General features: G+C 39.3%; 3 protein-coding genes and 1 long non-coding RNA gene across 5 annotated transcripts in view; 2 read left to right on the forward strand and 2 right to left on the reverse strand.

The window, feature by feature from the left end:
- LOC103424112 (uncharacterized) overlaps positions 1-10,633 on the forward strand; it is a 74,125-nt gene extending 63,492 nt beyond the window's left edge. The window contains exon 3 of the transcript XR_011573775.1: positions 10,595-10,633. The gene's annotated coding sequence lies outside the window, so the exon portion shown is untranslated. The remainder of the gene's footprint in view (positions 1-10,594) is intronic.
- Positions 1-16,194, reverse strand: part of LOC114821587 (rust resistance kinase Lr10-like) — a 90,474-nt gene extending 74,280 nt beyond the window's left edge. Inside the window, exon 1 of the mRNA XM_070809236.1 lies at positions 15,747-16,194. The gene's annotated coding sequence lies outside the window, so the exon portion shown is untranslated. The remainder of the gene's footprint in view (positions 1-15,746) is intronic.
- Positions 457-19,084, reverse strand: LOC108170170 (rust resistance kinase Lr10-like). The gene is made up of 4 exons (XM_029094383.2): positions 17,006-19,084; positions 2,485-2,514; positions 1,872-1,901; positions 457-1,724 (listed from the first exon to the last, which is right to left on the reverse strand). The coding sequence occupies exons 1-4, from the start codon at positions 17,754-17,756 to the stop codon at positions 592-594; spliced, it is 1,944 nt and encodes a 647-aa protein (XP_028950216.2). The 5' UTR covers positions 17,757-19,084; the 3' UTR covers positions 457-591.
- On the forward strand, positions 13,967-16,067 carry LOC139189959 (uncharacterized). 2 transcript variants are annotated; one of them, XR_011573785.1, is made up of 2 exons: positions 13,967-14,055; positions 15,268-16,067. It is a non-coding gene; the product is annotated as an uncharacterized lncRNA (long non-coding RNA). The 2 variants fall into 2 exon arrangements; XR_011573786.1 differs by lacking the exon at positions 15,268-16,067 and adding an exon at positions 14,150-14,387.
- Positions 19,085-26,823: the final 7,739 nt, after the last annotated feature.

The raw sequence follows: 26,823 nt of genomic DNA on the forward strand, positions 1-26,823 counted from the left end.
TTTTGGTCTGGCCAAGTTATGTTCCAAGGATCAATCAGTGTGACTAAAGCAAGGGGGACCATGTGACTAAAGCACCTGAAGTGTTTTCCAGGAATTTCGGAAATGTGTCTTACAAGGTAGATGTCTTGAATGTTGCTGCTTGAAATGGTAGGAGAAAAGAAGAATATTGGTTCAACCAGAGGACACGACAAATGAAATCTACTATCCAAAATGGATTTATAATCTTCTAGAGGAAGGAATGACCAACAGATCCATATTGAGGAAGAATGTTATGGTAAGATTCCAAAGCAACTTGCAAGTTTAGGGCTCTGGTGCAGCCAGTGGCACTTGGTGGATCGGCGGTCCATGAAAACGGTGGTTCGGATGTTAGGAGGATGAGAAAACTTGATGATGCAAGCAACCCTAAAAGCCTCATACAATTAAAAGTAATTGCTGAATTAGAGTAACATATGTATATGTATACGCACCAACACAAGTCGTTCTTAGATGAATCCAAGCCAAACAATTACAAACAACAGTTATTCACTAAATCACTTTAAGGCAAGAATTTAATTAATAATACATTACTGCACTTTCTTAACCATTTGACTATCACCTAGCTGACAATGAACACGTTAGCTCCGCGTTAGAACATCTTGGGTTCACTTCATTGTCTTGAATATCACCCACTGTCACAGGCGTCTCTAGGGGGCATAGAGAAGGCCTGAGAGGCATTTGCAGACATTCAACATCTCCTCCAAGCATTTTGACAACTTTGGACATCGAAGGGCGATCACTTGGTTTCATTTGAATACACCACAAGGCGGTTATAACCATCTTTCTTATTACTTTCTTTTCCTCCTCTGTAACATTGTCCATTTCCAAGTCATTTCCCACAATATACTGATCGTATACCCATATTGGGAAGTAGATTTGGCTTGAATGCTCTACCGTTGGATTCAAATTCTTCCTTCTGCTTGCCATCTCCATCAACAACATTCCAAAACTATAGACATCTGACTTGTATGAGACACCTCCAATATTTTTGTAGAACAACTCAGGAGCAATGTATCCCAGTGTACCCCGTGCTGCCGTCAAAGAGACAATGCTATTATCTACAGGATACAATTTTGCAAGCCCAAAGTCAGAAACCTTTGCTTTAAAGTTCTCATCAAGAAGGATGTTATGAGGCTTGATGTCGAAATGTAGAATTTGCATTTCGCAACCTTGGTGTAGATATTCGATCCCTTGAGCCACTCCAAGAGAAATCTCGTACATGTTCTTGATAGTTAAGGGAACACTTCCTTCTTTGGAATAAATGTATTTATCAAGAGAACCATTAGGCATGAAGTCATATACTAGAGCTCGTTTTGATCCCTCAACACAGTATCCAACAAGTTGCACCACATTGGCATGGTGAATCCTTCCGATTGTAGCTATTTCGCTAATGAAATCTTGGCCATCAGCTTTGGGCTTGCCCAAAACTTTAACTGCTACAAATCGACCACTGCGTAGCTTTCCCTTAAATACAGAGCCAAAGCCACCTTCGCCCAACTTGTCCTTAAACGTGCGAGTCATTTTCTTGACGTCCGAGTAAGAGTACCTTATAGGCATGAAGTTGTTATTGCATTGCAGAAAATCTTCTATTGTGTTATACATTGATAAATGTCTTCTGCGCCATGTGTAGATTAGAAATGCAGTCACAACTGGAACTCCAAAAACAAATCTGGCTAGGAAAAATAACCCTGCATGCATGGACATTAATATGTTAGATCCACTGCGTACTACTTTTTCTTCCCTTTCTTTCCAAATTACTTTGTCTTTGATGTAATTAAAGAGAGAGAATGAGAAATCTACATATGTTGATAATACAATCTCATCTTAGTCCTTACCGATGCATATGAGTATAAACCATCCACGTACTGCAACAAAATCAATCGACTATGAGTTTGAAAAGTGCATAAAGTGAAAAATAAATAATAAATAAAATCAAAGGGTGCCTTTATTGACACCCAAATTTTAGTTAGTTTTACTCAACTAAAAAATTTTTGTCATCAAACTTTTTAATTTGCCGTTGAAATTGAGTTCACCCAACCCACAAAGCAGCAACTACCACTCACCAAAAAAACCAACAACACACACCCACCACTCACCAATAGAAAGAGAATGAACACACAGACCCACAAAGAGCTGGCATCGACGCTGTCGATGAGGGAGGGACCAGAGGATGGTGTAGTTTTGTCTAGCGCGCGGTAGTGGTTTTGTCTGTTCATTTTCTCTTTCTTTTGGTAGGTGGAGGCTGGTGTGGATTTGGGCGAACTTAAAAATGAGGGGAAACTATGAAGTTTGACAAAATGTTTTAGTTAGGGGAACTTAACTAAAATTTGGGTGCCGATAAAGATACCCAATATCAAAAATACTTGAGCGTATAGACTAATTAAATGAAGTTGATCAAGTTTGTCTCGATCGAAAACTTGTAAATAAAACAAAAAGAGGACCCCTTACCGATTTGTTGCCATATATATTGAAAGAAACCTACAAAAACAAAGAAAGAACAAGACTACATGCATTAGCATAACAAGAGTGAGGTGTATAAGCCGTTAGAAAATAAATTTAAAATTCTAGTGCTGTCAATACATTGATAATATATATATATATATATATATATATGTATTATTTTTTCTGAAAATTTAACTTTTTCCCTCCAAACTCATTTTTCTAGTCTCTAGCCCATCATATAATATTTATCCGAATAAAACCAAATGATTAGGATCCAACTAAGAAACTTACCAAATTAAGTTTGTGTGTCCATTTTTATATTTTTTGGATCCCTAATATACCCCATCTAAGTCAGTATGGAAAGTTCTTGTAATTTTGCTTTAAGTGATCACGTGCATTGAATTTGGCAATGTCTTGTAGCCATGAAATATGGTTGTAGATGGAGGAATTAATTTGGAATTTTTTTTAATTTCAACAACAAATTTAGTGTTATTTTCAACAATATCTATTGTTTAATTTTATGAAAATAATTTACCTAATATGAAAATTAATTTTATGAAAACAATATCTATTGTTTTATTTTATACCTACAGGATAATTACATGAAAATAGTTTACCTACTATGAAAATTAATTTTTTGAAAGCAATATCTATTGTTTAATTTTATGAAGATAATTTACCTACTATAATTACATGAAAATAGTTTACCTACTATGAAAATTAATTTTTTGAAAGCAATATCTATTGTTTAATTTTATGAAGATAATTTACCTACTATAATTACATGAAAAAATTTACCTACTATGAAAATTAATTTTTTGAAAACAATATTATTGTTTAATTTTATGAAAATAATTTACCTACTGTATAATTACATAAAAATTAATGTGCCTACTTTTTAAATTTGTAACAAAATTAATTTACCTACTTTTTATGGTATTAGTATACATAAATGTAGAATATATGTCCGTATATATTTGATCTAATTAGGTTTTGGATTGGAGGAGTTGACACAAAATTATAAATATGTTAAACAAATTTATCAATTCTAAAGTTGGAGGGGAATTGGTCTGTACATTGCTACAGTAAACAAATGCTACTCAATTTCACGTTATTTACAACAAAGCTATCAGATTTGGGTTGGGTTGGAGGGTAATTTGTTAAAAGTTAGGAGGGTAATTTGTTAAAAGTTAGGAGGGTAATTTTGTGCATAGGGTTTAGGTGCCCTCCTATACATGACCCTTGATTTTACTTTATTTACACCACTGCCATCATATATGTGGCTGAATTGGGGGGGGTATTATTAAAAGTTAAGAGGGTAGTTTTGTTCAAGGAAGAAAATATCGGTAATATCGGAAATATCGGTAGTCCGAAAACACGGAAATATCGATGGAAATATCGGGATAATATCGATATCGATAAAAATTACATGGAAACCACGGAAATTGTAAGAAAAACTTGGAAATTTTTATTGAAATTTTGCAGGATGTTTATTTAGTCAATTATCTATTAGTTTATCACAAAAAATTGGAAGGAAATGCATTGCATGATGGATTTAACTTATTTAAGTTGATTATATAGCGAGCTGACAAACATTGTGAGTGTAGAAAATATGTAGTAATTAATGAAAGAAGTTTAAACTTTATATATAATGACTTAGTACAATATTTTACACTTTATACATTGCATGGTAAGATACATGAGTTACACAAACAACGGGAAATTAATGAGAAAACCCTTCCCAAAACGTCAGCACCCGCTTTTTTAAATAACTTATATAATGAACCTGTCTGGATCACTTGTTCTAATATATAAACACAAAACAATACTATTTGTATCACATTTTCTGACAATCTCATTGACCGCTTTTAATTAATAAATTGGTCTCAAGTCTAGTTTCCTAAGAATTTGTTTGTTTGGGCTCATCTTTGTTGTAATAACTTAATTGGGCTTAGAGTTTTATTGGGTTTACCTAGCCCGTGCGAGCTCATCTTTGTATTTATTTGACGGATACCCCGATTTGTTATGGCAAAAGCAACCACGCAGTCGACGCCCGAAAACCCTTCCCTCTCTCATTTGGTCTTCGTCTGTTTTCCCGCATCATCCAACAGGTGGACTCGGCGCTTCTCTCTCTCTCCCCCCTCTTCGCCCTCTCCACCAAACCCTAACCCCCCAAATTCCAACCTTCCACCATTCAATCCAACCAAAATCCCCCCAATCGGACCCCTACCCGACCCAGTTCATCTCCGATTGCCTCCAATTCCACTCCGCCCCGACCCATTTCTTCAAAATTCCAATTCCACTCCGCCCCGACCCAGTTCCTTCAATTTCTCAGGTAGGTAAGCTTCGGGTTTTTCTTTTTATATTCTAGATCGAAGCGTAGATGTGAAATTGAAGTTATATGTCGTGTTTTTGCAAGGTTTTTGGGATGAAATCGACTCGGGAATAAGTACACCCATCTCCGGCGAGGCTAGGGGGTAGTTTTACAGTCGACCGGAGCTGTAGAAGCTCCAGCGTTCGTCTCCGACGTGCACAGTTCCGAAATTTCGCGATAATATCGATAATATCGCGATATTATCGATATTATCGCGATATTATAACGAAAACACCTTGGATACCATTTAAAATATCGGTTCGGGAAAAAACCGATAATATCGGCGATATATCGCCGATATTATCGATATTTTCTTCTATGGTTTTGTTCAAGGGGTGGGGGCGACATTCGCAGACAGGGCGATTGGAGCCATGCCCATGCCCATTGCACAGAGAGAAAGGGAGTGATGGGGGAAATTACAGACAGAAAGGGAAGGGATGGGAGGATTTGATGGATGGTCACAGAGAAAGATTCGGTGAGGGATGTGAGGGGAGATTACAGAGAGATAAATTAAAGGGGGATCGGGGGATTTGAGGGATGGTCAGAGAGAGAAATAGTGACGAAGGGAGGGATGGGGGGGCTAATTTTCGGTTCCTCCTTCAGATTTGTTCCGTAAAACTTGTTGGGTACAATTCAATTTCCTCCCCCTTTCCCCTGAACGAAAAATTCGAAACCTACAATTCAATTTCCTCCCTTCTTGGCTTTCCGCTTTACTCATCTCCCGGTGGTTCTTTCTCTCCATACGATTCGATTTCGGTGAGTTCTTCGTTGCCCTCATGATTTCCCAGTTTGATTTTTTGAGCGTCCTTAGTCGTCGTTTTTATCTGGGTTTATTGCATGGTTGCTTTTAGTTTATGGATTTTTATTTTTTCCGCGGTTTGATGAATCGTGGTTAATAATTTCACACCATGGGATTTTTGCACTTCTGATGGAATTGAGCGCAGGGATTCGGGGTGGGGTTTTACTGATAGTTTGTCTTCATTCAAATGAATGGTTAAAATTTCTGAAGTGAGTGTGCAGGTGGGCCCGTTCACTAACTAAGCTTTCAAGGGAACCCATCAACGGTTTGCTTGCTGGGGAACTCGGAGACTACTATGATTTAGTTATCATTTATTTTTTTACTTAATTTTATCCATATATAATATGTGGGTAAATTTACACTAAACAATTGTGATAAGCCAATATGCCAAACGACTTTGAAAGCATTGATTTTGTGTATAGTTTGCATTTTTGCATTGTGAATGTTGAATTTTGTGTTTAATTTGGATTTTTGTGTTTGAATTTGTAGCATGATCTTCCGCTGCAGCATCCAAATTTTGTATTTGTAAATTGTCAAAGAAAAACGAACAACAACAACAACAACAACAAAGCCTTTTCCCACTAAATGGGGTCGGCTATATGAATCCTAGAACGCCATTGCGCTCGGTTTTGTGTCATGTCCTCCGTTAGATCCAAGTACTCAAGTCTTTTCTTAGGGTCTCTTCCAAAGTTTTCCTAGGTCTTCCTCTACCCCTTCGGCCCTGAACCTCTGTCCCGTAGTCACATTTTCGAACTGGAGCGTCAGTAGGCCTTCTTTGCACATGTCCAAACCACCGGAATCGATTTTCTCTCATATTTCCTTCAATTTTGGCTACTCCTACTTTACCTCGGATATCCTCATTCCTAATCTTATCCTTTATCGTGTGCCCATACATCCCACGAAGCATCCTCATCTCCGTTACACCCATTTTGTGTACATGTTGATGCTTCACCACCCAACATTTTGTGCCATACAACATTGCTGGCCTTATTGCCGTCCTATAATATTTTCCCTTGAGCTTCAGTGGCCTACGACGGTCACACAACACCCCGGATGCACCCTTACACTTCATCCATCCAGCTTGTATTCTATGGTTGAGATCTCCATCTAATTTTCCGTTCTCTTGCACGATAGATCCTAGGTAGCGAAAACGGTCACTTTTTGTGATCTTCGCTAGATTGCTCCGGTCATTAGTGTGGATAAGTATATAAATGGATAGAATTAGGAAAGCAAACACAAGATGTACGTGGTTCACCCAGATTGGCTACGTCCACGGAATAGAGGAGTTCTCATTAATTATGAAGGGTTTACACAAGTACATAGGTTCAAGCTCTCCTTTAGTGAGTACAAGTGAATGATTTAGTACAAATGACATTAGGAAATATTGTGGGAGAATGATCTCGTAACCACGAAACTTCTAAGTACCGGAGTGTGGTATCGTTTTGACTTGCCTTATCTGTCTCATAGGTAGATGTGGCATCTTCTCTGGAAGTACTCTTCCTCCATCCAGGGGTGGTATCTGTAACTGGTGGAGATGCACAAGGTAATGTATCAATTTCACTTGAAGCTTACTTGTAGTTTCAGGCTTGGTCAAGCGCGATACAAACCATGTAGTAGAAGTCCCCCAAGTCGCCGGGCTAAGGGATCTGCTGAAAGAGGTGACAGACAAGGTAAGCAATCAGAGCTCCAGCTGATTGTTCACATTCTCCCTATCTTGCAGGCAGCATGAAGGATAAAGAGAAGAAAAATGAGAAGAGATGATATGGGATACTTTTGCTTTTAAAGAAGTAACTTTCCACAGGCTTATTCTTGAACCGGGCTGTAGGGTTTTCTGGTTTCCTCTAGAGTATAAGGCCGATTGAAGAATTTGAGGGTCAAAACAAGTCCATCAAATCTAGAGTACGTTCGACCCTGCTGATATGGGATACTTTTGCTTTTGACAGAGTAGTGGATGTATCGGCACGTGTGCTGTTACGCTTGTCTCCACATGCTTCCTTGTATCCTTCTCACTTGCCCTATCTGTTCCTCAGGCAAATGCGGTATCTTCCCTGGAAGCATAAGATGTTGAAGATGAGTACTCCAGAGCAATGACAGGTAAGTAATCAGGTAAGGGGTTCCAGGCAGTCAGTTCCTGGCTCGAAGCTTGATTCCAAGTGCTGACTGATTGCTCTCGTTCTCCTTGTCTTGTAGGTAAGAACAAGGCCAAAGGAAAAGACAGGGAAAAAGCATGATATGGGATACTATTGCTTTTAACCCTGATGATATGAGATAGTCTTGCTCTAGTATAGCTTGTTTACAGAGGTATTATCGGGGGGAAAGAAAGCTGAATATTTCGAAAGGCTTCGTTGGGAGTGCCCTATTAGATAAGAGAAAGGGTTGAGTATTTTTGCAGGTCTGCCTGTCCGTTAGGGATGGAGGTCGACATATATAGGAGTCTCCCTAACATAAAGTAATAATGTTATTCCTTTACCCTGCTTGGTCATAACACGGTAGTGGGAGCTACCAGCCTCACATGTTTTAACTCTGTCAGAGCACTTTGAAAAGGTGGTCTGTGGTATCTGGAAAGATGATGTTGCGTGTGAAGATTACAGACAAGCTTTATCCAAGGAGATCCAGCTCTTGAAGTTGGGAAAGTGGTGCCTCTTCGGTTTTCGAACAAGCAATCCTGTCGGGGATCTGGCTCTCGAGATTCGGAGAACGATGCCTCTTCAATTTTTGAGAAAGCGATCATGCTGGGGGTCTGGCTCTCGAGATTCGGAGAGCAGTGTCTCTTCGATTTTTGAGAAAGTAATCATGTTGGGAGTCTGGCTCTCGAGATTCGGAGGGCGGTGCCTCTTCGATTTTGGAGCAAGCAATCTTGTTATGAGTGTTTTCTCGAATGTGAGTAAAGGTTGGGCATGTTTGCTAGTCTACCTTGCCACGAAGCACAGAGGTTGACACACAGGGACTTTCCAATTATCCAGCAGTGGTACTGTTCATTTACCCTCTCTTCGATTTTTGAGAAAGTAATCATGTTGGGAGTCTGGCTCTCGAGATTCGGAGGGCGGTGCCTCTTCGATTTTGGAGCAAGCAATCTTGTTGGGAATGTTTTCTCGAATGTGAGTAAAGGTTGGGCATGTTTGCTAGTCTACCTTGCCACGAAGCATAAAGGTTGACACACAGGGACTTTCCATTTATCCAGCAGTGGTACTGTTCCTTTACCCTCTTTTCGATTTTTGAGAAAGTAATCATGTTGGGAGTCTGGCTCTCGAGATTCGGAGGGCGGTGCCTCTTCGATTTTGGAGCAAGCAATCCTGTTGGGAGTGTTTTCTTGAATGTGAGTAAAGGTTGGCATGTTTGCTAGTCTACCTTGCCACGAAGCACAGAGGTTGACACACCGGGACTTTCCAATTATCCAGCAGTGGTACTGTTCCTTTACCCTTGTGGGTAATAATATGGTAGCTAGACCTTCAAAATTTATATGTCTAAACTTTGTTAGTGTTGTTTCTTTGCAATTCTTTTACCCTTCTTGGTCAGAGCGATGTAGCGGGAGCTGCAAGCTTCACGTGTCTCAACTGTCAGAGAACTTTGGCAAAGTTATCTGTGGTACCCATGAGTTACTGTTGCGTATGGGAAGTGGGTGATTGAACAATACGATTCATGTGCTTTCTACTTCGCCAGAAATCTTCGACAGAATGCCCATAATTTCCGCAAAGCTGAGTGTGCGTGTGACAGGTGCTGACAAGGCTGGAAAAGTAGGTGCCTCTTCGATTTCTGAGATCGGCCTTTGTGGTTTCTTAGCAGCCCAGCTTTTGAGAAAGCAAGCCTCTTCGATTTCTGATATCGGCCTTCGTGGTCTTTGAGCAGCCCAGCTTTTGAGAAAGCAAACGCCTCTTCGATTTCTGAGATCGACCCTCGTGGTCTCTGAGCAGCCCAGCTTTTGAGAAAGTAAACGCCGCTTCGATTTCTGAGCAGGCGCCTCTTCGATTTCTGAAGCTTCGTCGAGTGCAGATTTTTATAGGGGCTGACATTAAGTTCCAAAGCACACTTGAATATCCACCAGTAGAAGCTCCATTCTTGTACTTCTAAGATCTTGATTTGTCCGACCTCTTCTCTCTTCAACACCTTTGAAAATGTCTGGCCCCTCCGACCGTCGTTTTGACTTGAACCTTGTTGAAGAGGCAGCCCCGCCTTCTCCAGACAACATATGGCGCCCATCATTCGTCTCCCCTACTGGTCCTCTTACCGTTGGGGATTCCGTGATGAAGAATGATATGACCGCTGCGGTAGTGGCCAGAAACCTTCTCACTCCCAAAGATAACAGACTACTTTCCAAACGGTCTGATGAGTTGGCTGTTAAGGATTCTTTGGCTCTCAGTGTTCAGTGTGCAGGTTCTGTGTCTAATATGGCCCAACGCCTATTTGCTCGAACCCGCCAAGTTGAATCATTGGCGGCTGAAGTGATGAGTCTCAAACAGGAGATTAGAGGGCTCAAGCATGAGAATAAACAGTTGCACCGGCTCGCACATGACTATGCTACAAACATGAAGAGGAAGCTTGACCAGATGAAGGAATCTGATGGTCAGGTTTTACTTGATCATCAGAGATTTGTGGGTTTGTTCCAAAGGCATTTATTGCCTTCGTCTTCTGGGGCTGTACCGCGTAATGAAGCTCCAAATGATCAACCTCTGATGCCTCCTCCTTCTAGGGTTTTGTCCAGTACTGAGGCTCCGAATGATCCCCCTCTGGTGCCTTCTCTTTCTGGGGCTCTACCGACTACTGAGACTTCTCCTAAGCAACCTTTGTGAAGGCTCCCTCTTGTTTGTTTATTTTGACTCAAGTATATGTACATATTTGTAACTTATCGGGGATATCAATAAATAAGCTTTCCTTTATTTCAACGTATTGTGTTAAATACACCAAAGCCTTCTTCGCTAAGTTCTTTGAATTTTCTTTTGTTGAAGCTTGTATGTTGAAGCTTTGTGAGTGAAGCATGCAGGTTGAGGTAGTGTTCCCTTAATTTCCCGAGTGAGGAAAACTTCTCGGTTGGAGACTTGGAAAATCCAAGTCACTGAGTGGGATCGGCTATATGAATCTTAGAACGCCATTGTGTTTTGTCCTGTGTCATATCCTCCGTTAGATCCAAGTACTCTAAGTCTTTTCTTAGGGTATCTTCCAAAGTTTTCCTAGGTCTTCCTCTACCCCTTCGGCCCTGAACCTCTGTCATATAGTCGCATCTTCTAATCGGAGCGTCAGTAGGCCTTCTTTGCACATGTCCAAACCACCGTAACCGATTTTCTCTCATCTTTCCTTCAATTTCGGCTACTCCTACTTTACACCGGATATCCTCATTCCTAATCTTATCCTTTCTCGTGTGCCCACACATCCAACGAAGCATCCTTATCTCCGCTACACCCATTTTGTGTACGTGTTGATGCTTCACCGCCCAACATTCTGTGCCATACAGCATCGCCGGCCTTATTGCCGTCCTATAAATTTTTCCCTTGAGCTTCAGTGGCATACGGCGGTCACACAACACGCCGGATGCACTCTTCCACTTCATCCATCCAGCTTGTATTCTATGGTTGAGATCTCCATCTAATTCTCCGTTCTTTTGCAAGATAGATCCTAAGTAACGAAAACGGTCGCTCTTTGGTATTTCTTGATCTCCGATCCTCACCCCTAACTCGTTTTGGCCTCCATTTGCACTGAACTTGCACTCCATATATTCTGTCTTTGATCGGCTTAGGCGAAGACCTTTAGATTCCAACACTTCTCTCCAATGGTTAAGCTTTGCATTTACCCCTTCCTGAGTTTCATCTATCAACACTATATCGTCTGCGAAAAGCATACACCAAGGAATATCATCTTGAATATGTCCTGTTAACTCATCCATTACCAACGTAAAAAGGTAAGGACTTAAGGATGAGTCTTGATGTAATCCTACAGTTATGGGAAAGCTTTCGGTTTGTCCTTCATGAGTTCTTACGGCAGTATTTGCTCCTTCATACATATCCTGTATAGCTTGGATATATGCTACTCGTACTCCTTTCTTCTCTAAAATCCTCCAAAGAATGTCTCTTGGGACCCTATCATACGCTTTTTCCAAATCTATAAAGACCATGTGTAAATCTGTTTTCCCATCTCTATATCTTTCCATCAATCTTCGTAAGAGATAGATTGCCTCCATGGTTGAGCGCCCTGGCATGAACCCGAATTGGTTGTCCGAAACCCGTGTCTCTTGCCTCAATCTATGCTCAATGACTCTCTCCCAAAGCTTCATTGTATGACTCATTAGCTTAATACCCCTATAGTTCATGCAATTTTGTACATCGCCCTTATTCTTGTAGATAGGCACCAAAGTGCTCATTCGCCACTCATTTGGCATCTTCTTCATTTTCAAAATCCTATTGAAAAGGTCAATGAGCCATGTTATACCTGTCTCTCCCAAAACTTTCCACACTTCGATTGGTATATCGTCTAGGCCTACTGTTTTTCTATGCTTCATCTTCTTCAAAGCTACAACCACTTCTTCCTTCCGGATTCTACGATAAAAAGAGTAGTTTCGACATTCTTCTGAGTTACTCAACTCCCCTAAAGAAGCACTCATTTCATGTCCTTCATTGAAAAGATTATGAAAATAACCTTTCCATCTGTCTTTAACCGCGTTCTCTGTAGCAAGAACATTTCCATCCTCATCCTTGATGCACCTCACTTGGTTTAGGTCCCTTGTCTTCTTTTCCCTTGCTCTAGCTAGTTTATAGATATCCAACTCTCCTTCTTTGGTATCTAGTCGCTTATACATATCGTCATAAGCCGCTAACTTAGCTTCTCTCACAGCTTTCTTCGCCTCTTGCTTCATTTTTCTATACCTTTCACCATTTTCATCGGTCTTATCCTTGTATAAGGCTTTACAACATTCCTTCTTAGCCTTCACCTTTGTTTGTACCTCCTCATTCCACCACCAAGATTCCTTTTGGTGTGGGGCAAAGCCCTTGGACTCTCCTAATACCTCTTTTGCTACTTTTCGGATACAACTAGCCATGGAATCCCACATTTGGTTAGCTTCCCCCTCTCTATCCCACACACACTGGGTGATTACTTTCTCTTTGAAAATGGCTTGTTTTTCTTCTTTTAGATTCCACCATCTAGTCCTTGGGCACTTCCAAGTCTTGTTCTTTTTTCTCACTCTTTTAATATGTACATCCATCACCAACAAGCGATGTTGATTAGCCACTCTCTCTCCTGGTATAACTTTGCAATCCTTACAAGTTATACGATCCCCTTTCCTCATTAGAAGAAAATCTATTTGTGTTTTTGACGACCCACTCTTGTAGGTGATCACATGTTCTTCTCCCTTCTTAAAGAAGGTGTTGGCTAAGAAGAGATCATATGCCATTGCAAAATCCAAGATAGCTTCCCCATCCTCGTTTCTCTCCCCAAAACCATGGCCACCATGAAAACCTCCATAGTTGCCTGTCTCCCTGCCCACGTGTCCATTTAAATCTCCTCCTATAAATAACTTCTCCGTCTGAGCAATTCCTTGCACCAAGTCTCCAAGGTCTTCCCAAAATTTCTCCTTCAAACTCGTATCCAACCCTACTTGAGGTGCGTACGCACTAATCACATTGATAAGTTCTTGTCCTATTACAATCTTGATTGCCATGATTCTATCTCCTACCCTCTTGACATCTACAACATCTTGTGTCAAGGTCTTGTCCACGATGATGCCAACACCGTTTCTCGTTCTATTTGTGCCCGAATACCATAGTTTAAACCCTGAGTTTTCTAGATCCTTTGCCTTACGTCCAACCCACTTAGTTTCTTGTAGGCACATAATATTTATCCTTCTCCTCACCATAACTTCTACTACTTCCATAGATTTTCCCGTCAAGGTTCCTATATTCCACGTTCCTAAACGCATTTTGCTCTCTTGAACTCTACCCTTCTGTCCTAGCTTCTTCACCCTTCCCCGTCTAATAGGATCAAAGTACTTCTTTTGTGTGTACCGTGTAAAGTTGATAGGAGCATATGAGCCTAAACAACTTTGAGTGGAGTCGTTCGAAAAGAAGTTTCTATAGCCCCCTTGCTCATTTAACACTGCATCCGGGTGCCGATGGAGATACAGCGACCCTTGCTCACTTATCACTGTGCTCAGGCCACACAGCGCGCCACTTACGGGTGACGCCCTAGCTTTAGCGCGATTTCGTTCTGGATTCATTTTCATAAGGATTCGACGTGATCATGGAGTGCCGGCTGTCGACTACCTGACGCCCTCCCCCTCATCCTTTATCCGGGCTTGGGACCGGCAATGTAAGATAAACTTACACGGCGGAGTTAAAGAAAAACGAAGTATGAGGAAATTATAGGAGATTGTGTCGGCTTTGGCCATGAAGGGTATCAGCAGCTTTTTCCTCCCATACAGGTGATTAATTGTTTTTCAGTCTGTGTTCAGTTTTATTTATTGGATTTGGTTAGCAGCCAGTTTTATGTATTGGATTTTTTATTTGGATTTATAGCACTAAGGGTATAGGTGAACGGTGAAGCGGTTTGTATGGGCTCATGTGTGTTTTAGATAATCTCAAGGACTATGTAGATACTATGATTTGGGGTTGCTTTTTTAAACCATGATAAAGCATTCCAAGTAATTTTAACATAGATATCATTTTTTATGTAAGCATGAGTATATGAAATGTTAAGACGATAATATATCATGTGATTTAAAATTCAAAGAGAGACAATGAACCGTGTTTGATATTTTGTTTGTCTTGGTTCGTTTAAATTTGGGCCTTTTTCAGTTGGATTCATGGGTTTTGTTTAAGATATCATTTTTGGTTTATGAATGGTTTTAAACATCCACAACATCGCGCAGGCACACTTTCACTAGTATTTTACTAAACTAGTGCACTTGAATGTCCGTAGCTAAATATATTATAATGAATTAGTGGAACATAAGAAAATATGGAAAAACGTAAGTGTACCAAAAAGTCCGTACCTAAACATGGTATACTAAATTAGTGTAACATTATGTCTGTACCTAAATATATTATACTAAACTAGTATACCGAAATATTCATACCTAAACATATTATATTAAACTAGTGTACTGAGATGTCTGTACCTAAATACATTGTAATAAATTAATGGCACATAAGAAAATATGCAAAAACATAGGTGTGCCGAAAAGCCTCTACCAAAATATTTTCTTATATAAGATACTTACAATAAATTGGTGATGCAAAATGTCAACAAATAAAAGCTAATTCATTTGAATTCAAATGAGTATTAAAATTTAATTCATATCAGCATAAAATTATAAATAGGAAAAAAAAATAAAGACATTGAATGCATATGCTGCCATTAAATAGAGTCTAGGAACTAAAATAAATTTTTAATCTTGTGTGAGACATTTTTCTAAATTTTATTTTATTTAAGGATTAAAATCTAGTTTTCTATTACTTATATTTCTGACTACATATGGTTATTAGTTACTTTAGTCGAGAGTTGACGCACCTGGAATGGTACGTGGAAAACATGTTAGCACTTGATTCCCAGTCAAAGCCACACACGAGAGCATTGTGTATGTCTTTATAAGTAATAAAAACTAATAACCTGAAATGCTCTCGTATTTCTAAAGGCCCGACTCCAAGTTCAAAGCCATACACGAGAGCATTGTGTATGTCTTTATAAGAGACGTTGCTGTAGTCCTTGACGGAGTAGTCAAAGTGACCCAAATTCATCCAAGCCTTCCCCTCTGCACTGCAACCCTCATCCAAATCCCATCCTATCATGGCCCCGACCTTGACGTAGCTATACGTTTTTGGTTGGCTCGAAGAACTTGTATTATTCAAGCATGGAGCAGTGTCCACGTACAGAGAAGAATTCAACGGATTCAAACATTTCAAGTAATATATAGATGTTGAATACAGTGATGAATATCGTACGTATGGATGAGTAATGAGCGGAAAATTTCGAGGCCTGGAAGAGCAATTGGTGTTCACAAGGCCAGGATCTAGAAGTCGGATTGTTGTGTCAGTGTAGTTGATTGCCTGGACGTAGTATTTTCCGGAAGGTAGGTATAGTACTGTAATGTTGCTCTCACAGGACAGGGTATACCTTACGTCGCCACAATATTTTGGATCATGGTTCAGTCGAAAAGGATAGCTTATGTTGTGGATATGGCAGCAGGATGAAGTACAGGACTTGGCACTAGTGTCGACCTTAGCGTTACAAGTTTCACTGCAGAAGCCAAGAAGAAGAAAGGCTAAACTTAAGGTGAAGGACCTGCTTCCACTAATTTCCATTGGGGAGAGAGAGAGAGAGAGAGAGAGAGAGAGAGGTGTACTAGTCCACACCAAGTAGTTATATAATATAGGAGGGGTCAAGCACCTTCCGTGAAATTGCTGTTGAAATATCCTAGAGAAAAATCGTCGTCAATGGTGTCCTAGAGAAAAGTCGGGCGATGGTGTTTGACAGTCAGTCAACGGCAAAGATATTTCTCTTTCATTAAGGAAGGATACTGCGTAATTACTACGCATATATCTCTGCTTAATCACACAAAACAAAAATTTCCAGCTATAGTATCATTTGTGATTCATTTATTAATAAGATATTATACAGGGAACTGTTATTAGTACTCTAAAAATCTCATTCTACACAAGTTTATTTTTCTTTTTAATTATAGAAAGTTTGGAGTGCAAAATGAGATTTTTGGAGTGCCAATAACAATTTCCTATTATATATAGCTCTACTTGGAAGGTGACTATATGTCTTCATCGTGTTAAATTGTATATGGCTCTTGATGTCGGCTGAATTGAATCTAAATGAAAACCAAGCTGTTGATCTTACCAGCCCATATCACTTATCTCTTGCTTATTTAAATTATGTGAAGATGCGTATGTTGATTGGTGATTTTGTTGGATTCACTCAGTTCAAATATATGTTATCTGAATCGTTACATTTGAGAATGTGATTATGTTCCTACCACCATTTTGCCTACTTTCTGTGGAAATTATTCATGCCTATTGTGAATAATACATTCACCTCCTGCAGCGAAGCGCGAGCACATTTTCTAATTTAAGTTGAATCGCAATGGGTCATCAAAAATTACGAACTCGTCATTTATACAAGTCAAACATGAGACCACCTACCTACTAGTTTAGTGGAATACCACAAGTGACATGTTGATACCTTTAAATCTCATTTTCCATATAATGGATTGCAAAATTAGGATATACCTAAACTAATTTAGTCAGTGCCCGAACAATTAAGCAGGGCTTTATTCTTGCTTGAATGTTTGTTATATGTTAATAGTTTGACAAGGCAATTATATTTCCGACTACAAAAGTTATTAATTTGGTCGAGATTTGACGCACCTGAAATGGTGTGAGGAAAACATGTAGACACATAATCCGCAGTCCACTGTCCTGGGCATCTATCTTCAGGAGGTATGAATCCAAGCTCAAAGCCATACACGAGAGCATTGTGTATGTCTTTATAAGAGACGTTGCTGTAGCTGTAGCTAAAGCCAACGGAGTCGTAAAAGGAATCCAAGGGCATCCACTCTACACTGCAACCCTCATCCAAATCCCATCCTATCATGGCCCCGACCTTGACGTAGCTATACGTTTTTGGTTGGCTCGAAGAAGAACTTGTATTATTCAAGCATGGAGCAGCAGTGTCCACGTACAGAGAAGAATTCAATGGATTCAAACATTTCAAGTAATATACAGATGCAGATCTTGGATACCGTGAATATCGTACATATGGATGAGTAATGAGCGGAAAATTTCGAGGCCTGGAAGAGCAATTGGTGTTCACAAGGCCAGGATCTAGAAGTCGGATTGTTGTGTCAGTGTAGTTAATTGCCTGAACGTAGTATTTTCCGGAAGAAGGTAGGTCTAATACTGTAATGTTGCTCTCACAGGACAGTGTATACATTACATTGCCGCAGTGCTTCGGATCATGGTTCAGTCGAAAAGGATAGCTTATGTTGTGGATATGGCCGCAGGATGAAGTACAGGACTTGGCACTAGTGTCGACCTTAGCGTTACAAGTTTCACTGCAGAAGCCAAGAAGAAGAAAGGCTAAACTTAAGGTGAAGGACCTGCTTCCACTAATTTCCATTGCAGAGAGAGAGAGAGAGAGAGAGAGAGAGAGAGGTGTACTGGTACTCACCAAGTAGTTGTATAATATAGGAGGGGTCAAGCACTTTCCGTGAAATTGCAGTTGAAATATCCTAGAGAAAAATCGTCGTCAATGGTGTCCTAGAGAAAAGTCGGGCGATGGTGTTTAACACAGTCAGTCAACGGCAAAGTTATCTCTTTCATTAAGGGAGGACACTGCGTAATTACTACGCATATATCTCTGCTTAATCACACAAAACAAAAATTTCCATTTTTTCCCTAAAAATTAATTTTCTTTCACCTCCAACCCATCATGTATATTCTATAAGATAAGAATAATCCATTGACTAGCTCCAATTAAGCAAGTTTCATAACTTGCTTGATGACTCTGATCATGTGTAATTTTGGGGAATTGGATGCTATTTTATCCCTACTTTGTTAGGCTTTTGTAAATGGTTCTTTCACATTTTTCAAATGGTTTACAATCTCTCTCATTTTCTCTATTTATTTTTAATCTTGTTTGTATTTTCAATCTTTCGTTCTTCCAATTGCTGGAGCTCTACCAGATTGGCTTTTCATTGTTCTGAGTCTATATTAGACCCTTTTTCAGGTTTTGATTTGTTATGTCTCATTTTTTTTATTTACTCGGTTAATTTGCTTCAATTCTTTCAATTCTTTCTTGTTATTTTGATGATTTATATTAGTATTATATAAAATAGGAAGAACTTATACATTAATCCGTTTATCAAATATATGAAAAAATAATTTACCCAACGAATGTGTTATGTCGTGTGTAAGAATGTTTTTCCTTTTGTGTTTTAATTCTGCACTTATTTTTATTTTTTCCACATAAATATAACGAGCCTACATTATTTTTTCTATGAATTATTTACCTACTTTAATTATTTTATATACCTACGTTATTTATTCTTGAATCTTTTCACACATGGCCAAACTTCTCTTGGAAGTTTAATTAGATGAAACAATATGAATCTTGAACAAACCAAAGCAAAGCAAAACGTACTCAACACTTACAGGAAATCAGTCCAAGAATGAAAACTTTCTTATCACTTTCTATCCAAAATTTTGGAATTATGTGTGTTGCAACGGTTGTCCGAAGGATTATTCTTCTTTTATTAAATTTCTAAGGAAAATTAGCATATGGGGCGTAAATGTTGAATGGATGAATTTTCATTGACTTGGAAAGGGATTGTGACTTTAACACGCTATTTTTCTTCATCTTATGCACTCATGTTTATCAAAAGACAAATAAATATGACTTTACATAAGGAGAGAGAAAGAGTATTTTCCTTTGTAAAAATCAACTATTCATTTTCGAAGTGGTAGTCATTGACACGATACTTGATTAGAAGAAAAGTCATAGTAATTTGTTTTTATGGGAACGAGAGTGCAAGTTCTTAATTGGAATATGAGATGAAGTTTCTACATAACTATCTGTGGCAAAGAAAGAAGTCTAAGTTTCTAAGTGGTAAGGGCTCCAATTGATGCGCGTTTGTTGAGAAATGAAGATGAAGATGAATATTGATATTGATGTGAGTTAGTGAACAAGTTGCTTCGATCTCCTTTGGCCCTCTAAGATGATTATTGATTGGTGGACTAAGACGTACCATACAATTTTTTATAACCAGCGAAGATGAACAGTGTCGTGACAAAATTTATCCAAGTAGACCCAAGGGCAAGACTTAGGAACTTCATATACAGTGGGATAAAATGTTGGGCTAATTTCCTATTTTATCTTATAGTCATTAAGTAAAATGTATTGCACATTTCTGGATGCATACACATTAATGTACATAATATTAGTTGAATATCAGAGTACGCAACTTTTACAAACAAATTAACTGAATATAAAACGTTTATAAAATTTTATTAAACGGAATTGCCAAGAAGGCTACATGAATCCAAGAGACCACATCTTGATTGACTTGTTATCTCTCAATAACAAAGCTCTCTATTTATAATAAACTAACCCTAGTCCCTAATAAGCAAGGAAATGAAAACCTAATTTTAATGGGCTAAGCCCAAATCCAAACACTAAATAAATAACTATTTTCCAACACCCCCGTCAAACTTGTGGCGGTACACGTCATGAGTTTGCCAACAAGCAGATGTGGATGCAAGCTCCGTTAGGCGGACACGACAAGACAAGCTTCGTTAGGCGGACACGACAAGACAAGCTCTGTTAGGCAGACACGACAAGACAAGCTCTGTTAGGCGGACACGACAAGACAAGTCTCTATCCCTCGCACATCAATCAAAAGACTCCTTTTTGGTGTGAAAACTGAAAACTTTTATTCATTTTATTTCTTTCATTTTTCTCATCGGCTTCATCTTCTTTCCTTTCCACTTCTTCTTTCTTTTTCTTTCCGTTTTCCTTCTGTACATTCTCCCTTTTTTCTTGTTTCCTCTTCTTCTGTTTTGCGTTGTAAGTTCCTCTTCTTCGATGGATTTCAGAGAGAGGGAGTCACAACAGCTAAGAAGGTGGTGGTGCATAGAGAGAGGGAGTCAAAGCGGTGGAATTTCTTCTCAGGAAACCTCCACTCCGCCTACACCACCACCTAGACAGTCGCCTAGATCGTCGCCTAGACCGCCCAAGCTGCCTAAGAGCGCCTAGGCGAGCGCCTAACAGCTCCATGATTTTTCTTAACGATTCAGACCTAATCGCATCGGCACCACCACGCCCAGCTCCTAGGTTGCCGCTTAGGTCATTTTTTAGAACACTGGTAATACTCGTGTGGTGCAATTCTAATCTCTTATATATAACTTTTTTGTGATCCATTTCTCCATCACCATGCCTAAATCCCTTTAGAATTTGCAATTTCCTCACCCCAACAAACCCCAACATTCTGTTGGATATGGTAAAAAAAAAAAACTCAGAATTTCATTTAAACTTGAAAATTTAGGGATGGGAAAGCAATTTTCTCTTGTTTGGCAACTTGTAGCGAGAGAACAGGAAAATTCCACAGGAAAAAAGTGGAAATTGGGGATGAAGATTCTTGAGTTTAATTTTGTCTAAATAAGTGTAATTTCACAATTCCAACTACGACAAGATTCACAAATTCATATATGGGGAAGTTTTGCGAGCACCAAACTTTACTATTAGGGCACCAAATTTCATGATAAAACCTGATAAGGGTTTAGGGCTGCATCGTTCACTCTGTTAAGTCTCCAATCTTCGACGAGATTTTTAGCTCGTGCATCATCTTCTCACTTTGTTGTAGGGTTACATCTCTTCGTTCTTGAATTATTTTTAGCTTTTCGGGTATACTTTTTCTGCTCATTGTGAATTTTGAAATGGGGCAGGAAGAACATACAAAAAAAAGATAAGAGCTGGAGCCCATCCCAGACATAATACGACAGTGTTGGAACCCCAGTGTTGTCCCACATCGGCTAGAGGGCTCAAGTGAAAGTGCTTTAAATAGAAATACCCCTCTCTAACTAACATCGAGGCCTTTTGTGATAAAACCCCACACCTGAGGATTGTGCAGGTGGTTAAGTGGGGACAGTATCGATGTTGTTGGAGTGGGCCCTCGGCCCGTCGACCTGAAAATTTCCACATGGTATCAGAGCCAGGAGGCGGGCCCGTACTGCCACGTGATTGGGTGGGTCCCCTTTGGCCCCGCGCGATGTCCACGTAGGCCAAAGATGCCACGTGTTTGGGTGGGTCCCCAATGGCCCCGCATGATGGGTGAGTCCCCAATGGCTCCACGTGGTTGTCGATGTGGATTTTCACGTGTGACCCATAAATGGGGTCTCACGTGCGGGGGAGTGTTGGAACCCCAGTGTTGTCCCACATCGGCTAGAGGGCTCAAGTGAAAGTGCTTTAAATAGAAATACCCCTCTCTAACTAACATCGAGGCCTTTTGTGATAAAACCCCACACCTGAGGATTGTGCAGGTGGTTAAGTGGGGACAGTATCGATGTTGTTGGAGTGGGCCCTCGGCCCGTCGACCTGAAAATTTCCACAGACAGTTTTCCATCCTTAATCCGATCAATGCACTAAGACAAGTGGAGAGCAAAAGAGTTTCCATGGGTTTAGTACCTAGTACCAAAATAAGGTGGTACTTCGGCTATTGCGATGGGAATCTTTATGAACACTAAATTTGGAATGTAATGTTTTTTCGAATCAACACCAGGGGGCTTCGAGCTATGTGTTCTGCCCTATTATTCATTACTTCAAAGTTAACGTACTTTGGAAAGATTGTTGGATTAAATCATATTCTAAAATGTTAAAGCAAAGGATGGAATGTCCCAAGCACTTAGTCACTTGGGTAAGAGCTATTTAGACACAGGCATAAATGATCCAAAAGACCATGCATTCACAAGTAAATTGCACCAAAATAAGATATCCCCAAGTACCATCACTAGGGAAAAGATGTTGAAGTTATGGAAAGGACAAGCCCTCATCCTAGCAAACAACAAATTAATGCAAAACATTGTCAACAACCCTATTTGGCAACAACTTCCCTTTTGGAAGAAGTTGAAGGATCTACGAAAATACTGGCTGATGGATCACCATTGGAAGTAGATCCTCTTCTTCGGATGCCTCAAAGTCAGAAATTTTGCTCAGTAAGTCTTTAAGAGCAGCGAAATCGGCATCCCATATTTTTTTCAGAATCTGGTAGGTGTCTCAACCTCCAAAATGATCTTACTGCGCGTAGCCAAATATATACCCAAAGTTGTACCCCTCTGCATATTTTTCTTCGGACGCCTTCTTGTGAGATGCACGCACGCCCATTATTTCTGACTCATGCTCATCCTTGAGTTGTTTAAGATTTGCAAAGCGAACTTTGTCTTTCTATTCGATCTAACGGCGAAGTCTTTCCACCTCTAACGGCGAACATTGTGAGATGCACGCACGCCCATTGTAAGCATTCCGCTTCGAAGACAACGTTCGATTGATTAAGCTTCAAGACGCAACAAAGTTTGTTCCACCTCAACTTTGGCTTTGCATTCTAGCTCCAACTTTTCCTGCAGTTCAGCAAGAGTTGCCTTGTATTCATTTGCTTTAATATATTCAAGAGTGGCTTCATTTATGCATTTCTTTACCTCTACATTATGGGCTACTCTCATAATTTGTTGCTCTACCTATACCCTCTTGAGCTTCGCCAATTGAGCTTGCACTTGTTGCTTGAGCTGTATTTGGCCTCTGATTCATGCAAGGAAAACCGCTTAAGATGACAAATTCACTTCGCTTGGCCAAAAAGAGTCGCCTCTGTCCAGACATGAGTCTGACCAATGCAAGTAAAGGAAAGGAAAAACAAAATTACCAAAGTTATTTTGTAAGAAAAGAATGAAGGATTACCTCATATCGACTTTCGTGACATCGCATCATGGCGTCTTCAAAGGACGTGCGAGCTTCCTAGTAGTCCGCATGGGTAATTGCAGCGCTAAGAAAAGCTCGGGTAAAATTTATGTTTCGAGTCTTAACGACAAGCAAGGGCAGCGCGCCCCCTTCAATTCTGGTTAAAGTCGCCAGCAAGGGAATGTTAGGTTCGAGAGGCACCTCGACAGGTTCAGGTAAACTCCTTGTCACTAGAGGAATCAGAACTGGGATATAAAGGGGTTTAAGGACTCGAACATCATTCGGAAGTGGTGGCAAAGCTGTCTGCTATTGCGCAGGTAGAGATTCAAGCTTGGATTCATGTGGTTGTTGTTGCGTCAGTTCTTAAAATGGAAGGAAAAGAGGTTGAGATTCTCTTATGAGATGATGCGGAGCAGGAGTATCTGGAGTTGTATTTATCGAAACAACCAGACGTCTTTTTCTCCTCATAGTGGAATTTCTTCCTCCTCTTTGGGATTCTTGGGTACCACCTCTATTATTGGTAGACTTATTTGAAAAGGTGTAGCTAACGACGTTGAGGAAGTTTTACCAGACCGTTTTAGCTTTTTTTTGCTGGAGTGGGATAAATTTTGGGTTTGAGATGATGGACCCCCTAATAAACCTATTTCACTTTGATCCAATTAGGATCCAGAATGGGGAACTTAGAACAATGATTGATGATTGTATTATTCCCCCAATCCAAAAATCGAACTGAGGAAGTCAGCCAGTTCCAATTACGGTGCTTAGTAAGGATTTGCGTTGCCTGAGTGATCAACTCTGGTCAACACGTGCCAATATTCTTCAGGTCATTGTTCAGACAAAGGTTGCAATAAGTGATGTGATAGCAGCATATTTATGCGACTTAGTTAGCTTGTTTTCTTGCATTTATGTTGTGAGTTCTTACTTATTATAGTGTTTTAAGCTATTTTCGTGTGTTTGTAGGTCCAATTGACAAAGTTGGCAAGAAAATGCAATTTGGAGCATTTTGGAGCAGTTTTGGGCATCAAATGGATAGCTTATGAATGGAGTAAGATGGATGGACGAATTTGAAGTTCAAGAGGCTAGGAATGTGTTGAAAAGATGAAGAAAATAAATTCAAGAGAAAGAAGATAAGGAATTAGCTCAAAAGAAGGAACATTATCCAAAACCTTATCCAACCTTATCTTATCCAAACAAACCTTATCTTATCTTATCCTTGCCTAATCTAGCTTTATCCTATCTTATCTAAATCAGTTTGTGCCTTAAATCCAGCTGCAAGAGGACCTAAATATCTGATTTCTAGAAGGCCTATCATTTCCTTACACTTATGCCGCACCTTTATCCTTCTAGAACCCCTAAATTTGTGCCGCATCTCAGCCCTATAAATATACATCTTTGATGCACAAATAAATGACCCACGCACCCACATATATTCAGATACAATTGAGAGATTTCAGAGAATTCAAAAGGTGTACCTGCGTGGAGGAAGGAGAAGGAGAAGCTTGTGTCGTGGCTTGCAATCCAAGGGGGAGTTTGAAATCTGCCATTGGAGTTGCTAGGGCGTTCTTGGTTCTTTCTATCCTTAGATTTGTTTCAATGTTGCTTTTAATTTGGTTTTATGTTTTCAAAGACATGAGGAACTAATCTCTTTTTAGTTGGAGGTGAATTTGAAGCCATGATTATATGTTTTGATATGAATTGATTACATCCAGTTATTGTTTCTTGAGTCTTGAATGTGATTTGCTTATCTGAGTTATCAAAACTTGTTTATGTATGTTGATTGAGGGTCGACACTTAATTTGCATGCATGAATTTGATGCTAGAGTATAAGGGAGTTTCACCTAATCATTATGAACTTATATTCACAAGTAGTAAAGGTTGCTAGTCACAATCGTGTTAAGTAAATCCTTGGCAGGAGTATCATGCTTTTCATAGTTACGAATGCCTCGTCAATGCTTATGATTTTCAAAGAACTTAATGACCTTTGATATGTTTTCTATCATGCTTTTCATAGTTAGGGAACTTGAGAAGGATAATTTGGTTGTGATGTGTATCCCGTCCAATTCAATGAAATAAGGGAAATCTGATGGTTAATTTGTGCTGTCACGGTTAACTTGGGGTGTTGTCATTCATGGTTTAAGGGAACAATACTGGAAATTGGTTTATATGCATATGTCATGTGTGGAGAAAGATCCTCTGGCTAAGTTTTCATCATTCAAATCACCTAATTTACTTTGTTTTGCAATCTGTTTTGTTTAGTTAATTTTCGTCCAAATCAATCCCCCTTCTAATTAAGTGTCTTAGATTAGTTAAAAAAGTGTTTCAATCTGTCCAACTTAGTGTTTTAAGTCCCACTAGTGTTAAATTCGTCCAAATAGTTCTTAGAACCTGTTTTGAGTCTTTTTAACTTAGTTTTGCTGTTTTGAGTGTTTTATGTCAATTTTGAGTTTGTAGTGTTTAGTTGTGTGTTTTTTAGTCTATTTGAGTGTTTCTAAGTCTAATTTGGTATTTCTGAGTCATATTTGTGTAGATTAACATCCCTAGTTAATCCCCGGTTTAGAACGATCCTTACTTACATCTTTACTACAATTATCATTCATAGGGTTTAATTTGTGTGTCAAGTTAATTTTCACATCAAATTTGGCGCCGTTGCTGGGGATTAGCAAACTTGCTAATCTCTTTTGTTTGAGTAGTGTGTCTTTATTGTTATGGCAGATGAGTCTACAAAATTTGTGAAAACATTAGATATAAAGAAATGTGAGAAATAAGAACCAAATAACAGTGAAATGAATGATATAAGACTCATCTGTCAGAACAACAAGGCATTCGATTTTCAAAAGTACACTCAACGATCACTGGAGGATGATCTTAGAGTTGTAGTTGGAATCATCTTCCAGTGATTTGATATAAAAACAGATTTGATGGGATTTAGAAGCAAATGTTGGGTTTGAAGAGATTTAGGTAATGGTTGGGGACGGGGAGTGAGTTGATGGGATTCAGTAGCAAATGTTGGATTGTAGAATCTAAAAACAGATTTGAGAGGCTAAAATGTAATTCGGATATTAGTACTACGGTCTAATAACGTATTTGTAAGTGAAAAATTTTAGGTTTGTATTTCAAGAATAAGGAGTTCATAACCAATTTATTCCATATATCATTGTGCATATAAAATAATGTAATTCGAAAATTAATTTAGTGACGATGCTACAATTAATTATATCATCAATTTTGGAATCCCATTCTTGGCTTATGTCAAAATCCAAACAAATTTAAACCCTCATTTTTTTCAGATTTTGGAAAGAATGGCATCATTGAATTCAATATCGTGATATGGGAGACTGAGTAAGCTAAATTTGGAGTATTTTAATGTCACAGTATAAATATGGCACCAACAATAGACGTAAGCCAAAGTCATAGGTTTAATGCAGACAATAGTAAATACTGAATACTGAATATTGGATACTGAATGGAGGGCGGCTTTAACGCTTTCAGTGTACCAAATTTTGATACTAATTGACTTGATCTCTTCACATGGTACATAGGTAGTCTAGCTCGAATGTTATGCAGCCATAAAATTAAATAAATTAATATTGTATCATGTCCCGGAGTTCAGCACGTGACATTATTGTGAGGTCTAGGTACAGTCCTTAGAGTGATAAAAACAAGGCTCCTCCAGGGAGGGCTAGTCGGAGGTGTGAATGGACATTTACTTCACACTCATAGGAAATCAGTCCAAGAAGTGGAC

Source organism: Malus domestica, chromosome 02, assembly GCF_042453785.1.
Source record: "Malus domestica chromosome 02, GDT2T_hap1".
Lineage (NCBI taxonomy): Eukaryota > Viridiplantae > Streptophyta > Magnoliopsida > Rosales > Rosaceae > Malus > Malus domestica.

Excerpts from the sequence above, each read along its gene's own strand:
- LOC108170170 (XM_029094383.2), bottom strand. The coding sequence starts at position 17,756 with ATGGAAATTAGTGGAAGCAGGTCCTTCACCTTAAGTTTAGCCTTTCTT. Across the intron at positions 1,902-2,484 it reads ATATATATGGCAACAAATCG|TACGTGGATGGTTTATACTC; the intron begins GTAAGGGGTCCT and ends ATTTTGTTGCAG. Across the intron at positions 1,725-1,871 it reads GTTTATACTCATATGCATCG|GGTTATTTTTCCTAGCCAGA; the intron begins GTAAGGACTAAG and ends CCATGCATGCAG.